This window comes from Agrilus planipennis, unplaced genomic scaffold, assembly GCF_000699045.2.
Source record: "Agrilus planipennis isolate EAB-ADULT unplaced genomic scaffold, Apla_2.0 scaffold251, whole genome shotgun sequence".
NCBI lineage: Eukaryota > Metazoa > Arthropoda > Insecta > Coleoptera > Buprestidae > Agrilus > Agrilus planipennis.
Genome location: NW_020439110.1, coordinates 189,816 through 196,423, shown reverse-complemented (window position 1 = coordinate 196,423; position 6,608 = coordinate 189,816). Strand labels below are relative to the sequence as shown.

The window sequence follows — 6,608 nt, the reverse complement described above, 5'->3', positions numbered from 1 at the left end:
AAATAAATAAATAAATAAATAAATAAAATTAAAACAAAAATTTTGGCATGCAAAGGAAGAAAAAGTAGGAAAAGAGTGAATATAAAGATAGGAGACGGAAAATTAGAAGAAGTGGCTGATTTTAGGTATCTAGGAAGTCAAATATGTCAGGAAGGAAGGAGTAGTAGGGATATAAAATAGAGGATAGTACAGGGTCGAGTCGTCTTTAATAAAAAGAAGTCACTTCTATGCTTGCGAATGGTTAATTTAGAAATTCTAGAAAGACTGCTAAAGATGTATGTTTGGAGCGCGGCGGTGTACGGGTGCGAAACATGGATGGTGGGCGCTGCGAAAAAGAAAATTTTGGAAGCGTTCGAAATGTGGTGTTACAGGCAAATGATGAGGATGCCGTGGATATAGAAAGTTAGAAATGAAGAGGTATTAGAAAGAATAGAACAGGAAACTCAGTGGAAGTCAATAAAAAATAGGCGAGATAGGTTGGTAGGACACCTTCTCAGGCATGAAGGTCTAGTCAGAGACATATTAGAGGCAGAAACGGTAGTTAGGAGGGGTAGAGGTAGACCTAGATTAAATTAGGTACTGTTCACAAATAGTTGAGAATGGGGGTGTTCTAGTTTTAAGAGCCTGACTGCCTGACTGACTGACAACCTCACGATGATGATGATGATGATGATAATGTCTCCTAGTTTTTTCCGCAACACGAATTCCTTTAACAAGACCTCCTTGAACTTGAACAGTATTCTTACTACTACACTAACGTTTCTTCAAACTCTCATCAGCAATGGTATCGATTACTGCCTCCGTAATTCATGGATCATGGACTTCTCCATTTATCCCCCAACTAAAATCTGAAAATTCCCCCATAGGCGTCCAATTAACCACCGTAAGTGAAAAATACAATAAATAACAGCAGAAAACCTATTCACGCCAAAAACAAAGACTATCTTCTAATATTCTAGATTCAAGCTGCTCTAGTTGTAAGCCTTTATACCTTGGGCTTCTTCTTGGGAAGCGCTCTTACACTACGTGCATATGACACTTTTGGTAGGAAAATAATGTTTTTGGTTGGAGACGTATTAAATTTAATCTCTTGGATTTTTATATTCTTTGCTCGTGGTCCAGTTGCCTTGTATATTGGAAGGATTATTGCCGGAATGGGAGCAATCATTTGTTCACACGTAAGTTACTACATCCTTTGCAAATTAATTTGCAGTTCAAATTAATTTTCATGTTTCTTTTTGCCATACTATGTAGTGTACTTATGTATGTACCTGAATTTCGTAAAAGAGTTGTTGATAAGCATCGTTCTTTGCTCATGCTCGACTCAACAAAAATACTTCAGCATTTAACACTCATAATATCAGACAATTTTGGAATTCCTTAAAACTCGAGCAAACTACATCTATAACTATTTGTCTAGGTCAAAGGTTCCCAATTTGTTTTTTATACGGAACCCTTTTTGACCCATCCTTTTTGGACGGAACCCAATGTTGATAAAGAAGTAAATTGATGACTATTTGTATGTCTGACTCCTGGAACCTTATTGTGTACATGTTGTTCGAATAGAATTTGCACATTTTTGCTTGTAATAGCATTAAAATTTGATTTAATATCCGACAATTCATTTCGAATCTCCGAAGTAGCATTCAGTCTAGTTTTGAATTTGTTTTTAGCGTAAGCATAAACCGCAAAGCTCGTCTGCAATCTGAAGTCGAAATAAATAGAAATATGAACTGTGATAACCCTCTCAAAGACTACAGCGTATTCACCATTAAGTTTGGTTCAAAGATCCTTCAAATTTGAATCAGCTTATTCGAAGTTTTGTTTTAAGAAGGATGAATTCTTAATATCGATCAACTTCTCATACTCCGACATAGTTAACATTGATGATTTAATTTGATTTGGAAATGGATTCTGTATTCACAATCACTAGCTATCCTGTGATATTCTTTCAAGGACTTTTTAAGTTTCAATAGATATTCGTTTAGGATCAGATACAGAATGATTGCTTTTTGAAGAATTTTGTATATTTTTACTAAGACAAGAAACAATAAGTATCTCGCGGATCCTCTGTTTTAGGGTTCCGCGGAACACCATTCGGGAACCGCTGGTCTTGGTCTACATTTACCCCTCTTAAATCCTGTTTCTGCTTATATCTCTAACCAGTCCTGCATGTCAAGGTGTTCTACCAACCTCATAGCACGTATATTTTTCATTGATATCCACAAAGCCCTTTGTTCTCCTACCGTTTCTAATACCTCTTCATTTCTAACCTTTTCATTTCCACAGCGCCCATCTTCGTCGAAGCTTCTTAGTCATACAGAGCCATACTACAAGATTACACCTTCAGTAATCGTTTTAGAATTTTCATGTTAATCAATCTAGACCACAAAAGTGATTTCTTTTTGTTAAAAGCGAGCTGACTCTGGTCTATTCCGTGTTCTATATCTCATGGCGCTTTTTACATCCTGAGTTAGTTGACTCGAAAAGCATATCGAAATTCAACAGCTTCTTCTAGTTGATCCTCTTTATATACATTTACTTGTGTCCTAGAACAAGAGGTCTAGCAACCTCTTCAACCATCAACCCCGATCAACCGTCAGATCTGTCGCTGAACGATTTTATTTTGCATTAGATAGATCCCATATACACGACTCCAGTAGTACGATATTTTGAATGATATCTTAGAAACATTGAAATATAGTAGTAGTTGAAATTGCAAGTCCTTTCCCTTAAATGAATATATTTGTCATCATTTTATCTGTCTTGAGCCTGTCAATTGAAAGGGGATACATAAAGTCGTAGAATCAGTGAAAAAATATCCATTTAAGGACTTTGTCTAAATATATATCACCTTTCAGTTAGCAGGTCCAAGACGTATAATAACCACTCCTACTAATTTAAGAGAAAAGAATTTACATTCGGTATATGTCCTACTATGTTTCTCATACTTTCCTTCCATCATTTCAATTCGCTTTTTAAGCAGTCGGTTTTTCTGAATTTTTGATTCATTTTAATTGCTTAGTCGTCACAATAACTCTACTTATTATTAATAATTAGAAAATCAATCAACTCGAATTTTTTGGCATCTCCCTTGATGTTAGAGTTGCAGACGTTCTACTGTAATTGCTTTACCTATGTATTTAATAATAGTAGAATGTCCTTATTTCGTGTTGAATAAAATTGTTTTTAAGGTTTCGTCAATGTACACTGGAGAAATTTCAGACAATGATAATAGAGGGGTAATGGGTTATTTAAATGTTCTATTAAGTGCTTGTGGGAGTGTTATCGGACTGGTAATAGGTCCATACGTATCCTACAAGAGTTTTGCAATTATGGCATTTTGTATGGCAATACTTGCAATTGTATGCCTTCTATTAATGCCGGAATCGCCTTATTTTCTTATTCAAAAACACAAGCATGAACAGGCGGAAAAAGTAATATGGAAACTGGCAAGCGATGCCTCTGATAAAGAATTTGTTAGTAAGAGACTGCAGGAAATCACTGAATCTGTACAGAAGGATATGCTAAATAAATCATCAATTAATGAACTACTTTGCAGTGGGAAATATACAAAACCGTTACTGCTCAATGTTGGTAAGTAACGATAATGTTAAAATAATATTTATGTTAACGCAAGGTGTAAAGAAATAAATGAAACAAAAGGGTAATTAATTAAGTATTTTTCTAACAAATCAATTTTTGGAAGGAAAACTACCTGGTCGATTTGAGAAGTCAGAAGTCAATATCTTTAATAAAATAATTCCAAGTGGTCTGTATTCTGGCGAAACTTTTTGGAACTCATCAGCGCGTCGCAGGCAGCTCCGACAGAACACAGACCAACTTTTACCTGCTGTCTTAACAGCGCGTTTTAGAAAATACGACAAATGGCGCGGTAAACGCCATCTGTAGTACGATGCTACATTTTAGGATTACGTATGCTCCACCGTTACCATAATCGAATAAAATAATTCGAAGTGGTCTGTATACAGAGTGTAATATTGTATAGAAAACAATGTCAACCAACCAAAGTCAAGCAATTTCGACGTTTTAAGGAGTTTGTCGTTAAATCGAGTGACGTTATAAAGAGTTTACACTGTATTTAAAATGGATCTTGTTGGAGCATACGTAATCCTAAAATGCAGCATCGTACTACAGATGGCGTTTACCGCGCCATTTGTGGTATTTTCTCAATATCTTTAATTTAAAAGGACCTTGTCAAGCATTGTTGAGAAGCACAATAAGTATGGTAATTTGCCACAGATGACGTTCAAATAAATTTTGTTATATTTTCTCATCAAAACTTAAACCATCCCCTTAAAGTGCTTGAATATTCTCCTTTGTTTTTCGTTATGTTCTAGTTCTAAATATGTTTACATTCTATTTATTTTATTTGGGTCTAAAGAGGGCATGATAACTTAACTAAAACGTTTACGAAATCAACACCTACAGTCAAACATAATTATGATTATGCAAATTTGTAAAGACTTTTGCGTTCGCAGTTTCGCTACCACCAGTAGCAACCTTCTTTGGATGTTCTTCCATCTTCAAGGCGGGATGAGAACTGATTATGACTAATTATGATTATAATTTCGAACACTTATTGCTGTTTAGTTTGATATATTTCACGTTTAATTTGTTGCTGATAACATTAATTTTTCCATTTTAGGTTTATACTTTATTTTATACATGTCTGGCAGCTCGATCATAAGATCGTATTTGCAAACAATACTTAACGCTAGTGAAAGCACAATTTCATCAGATCTTTCAAGTTTGATTTTTGGAGTAGTTTACATTGTTGCTGGCAAGTGATTATAGTTTGCTAGTTTATTGAATAAAACAGAAACATAAAGTATACTTAAATTTTAGTATTTATTTCCGGCCAAGCGGTGGATCGATTGGGAAGGAAACCCCTTTTACTTATTTCCTGTATCGTCAGTGCGATTTCTATGTTTGTTCTCGGAGCTTATTTTTACATTAACGAAACAAAATCTTTTGATATGGCGGTCGTGACATGGTTACCATTGACTAGTCTGGTCGTCTATGAAATATTCATTGCCGTTGGTATTAGTCCCATACCACACGTCCTTTTTTCCGAACTGTACCCAATGAATATCAAAGGTATTGCGATTGGGACGGTCGGAACAGTGCTGACTCCGATCGCTGTGCTCATTCAATTGACTTACGAACCACTGAACGAATTTTGGGGATTGTATGGTACCTTTTGGATGTACTGCGCATGCTGCATTTTTGGTGTTTTCTTTACCATATTCTTTTTACCAGAAACAAAAGGAAAATCTTTCCAACAAATACAAAGGGAGATCAATAAGAAATGGGTGGTGACTTCTGAATGCATAGAAGATAACGATAAATTATAACAAATTTGTTTTAGAGTTTAACAAAAGTAGGAACTGTGATATTTATAATTAATAATAATTTAGAAGGCTTTGAACTACTGTAGCTTAAATGAATTACGTAGATAGTGATAGATAATCTAATATGACGAAATGGGNTTACTTGTTTTTTACTATTTCTTTTACAGGCTTTCTTTCTTTCTGTAACGTTTACTTTTTCTATCTTTCTTAATTTTTATCTCACAACAGCGTTCTTTTTTTTCAACCCTATGTTTTCCCCTCTGCTCAATCACTTCTCGCTATCCATTTTTTATTTTTCCGCCGCGAAAGTAATGTTAAAAACGAATTCGTTTTTTTCATTTCTTTTCGCCCTACTCTTCACACCCCACTATCAACCCCTCTTTTTCCTAACCCTTGCTCGGAGCTGAGGTTTGTATAAATAATCGTGCTCACCTCAGTACCGACAGTCCCAATATCCCACCGACCCACGGCAAGGGGAAGGGCCCCGAACCACAAGTTTTCTTCGTGTTCCCCGTGCCGCGACTTAGTGCCGGTCACCAGTAACTAGTAAGTGCGTTCTCTCCATTAACTCTGTCTGTCGTTTTTTTGTTTTTTTTATGTATTTTATCTTCGTGTACATGTATATAGTTTTGGTTTTGTATATATTTTTTGTCTAGTTATATTTCTTTTTGTCTTGTGTAAATATTAACCTGTGCCCGCGTATAAATAAAACTCTATTCAATAACCGAGTGTGTAAAGTTGTATCAAACTAATTTGTTACATTGACGCTCTGTTTACGTTTGCACGAAAATAACCAGGGATCATCCCTAATTTTTCACCCTTCCAATTTAAATGACACTACCTTTAAGATATGACCTATCCATCAATAAAAAAAGCAACATTAAATTCGACTCACAATCGGCAAAGATATCGTCTAGCATACACAAAAAGATTAAGAGCCTCCTTTCTTTTGAAATCGATTGATACTGCAACACACATTTGTAGTTATATGTAGATATAAAATATCAAAACATCTTTCAGATTAGAATTTTTATTTAGATAAACTAGTCGTTCCTCCCTATGTGTGTTCGAAACTGTTAGCACCATTGCTTGTGGTCAAAATTCACTTTTGTGACCAATTTGTTTAATGACTTTCTTTGTGTTAAAAATTGTTTGAAAAATTAAATTTAAATTAACTGTTTGTAAAAAGGTATGCAACACATTGTACACTTCAGCATAAGAAATTGCTGATAC

The 6,608-nt window shown here is 35.0% G+C and overlaps 1 protein-coding gene across 3 annotated transcripts in view; it reads left to right on the top strand.

Annotated features, from left to right (window-relative positions):
* The window catches only part of LOC108740450 (facilitated trehalose transporter Tret1-like), a 6,989-nt gene extending 1,495 nt beyond the window's left edge, over positions 1-5,494 (top strand). For 2 of the 3 annotated variants that reach the window (XM_018474773.1, XM_018474775.1), the window contains exons 2-6: positions 780-883; positions 960-1,178; positions 3,195-3,597; positions 4,670-4,804; positions 4,870-5,494. In XM_018474773.1, the coding sequence (XP_018330275.1) occupies positions 780-883; positions 960-1,178; positions 3,195-3,597; positions 4,670-4,804; positions 4,870-5,378 (1,370 nt within the window). In that variant the 3' untranslated portion in view covers positions 5,379-5,494. Of the gene's footprint in view, positions 1-614; positions 884-959; positions 1,179-3,194; positions 3,598-4,669; positions 4,805-4,869 lie in introns of all 3 variants that reach the window. The other variant, XM_018474774.1, reaches the window with a different exon arrangement.
* The last annotated feature ends 1,114 nt before the right edge of the window (positions 5,495-6,608 follow it).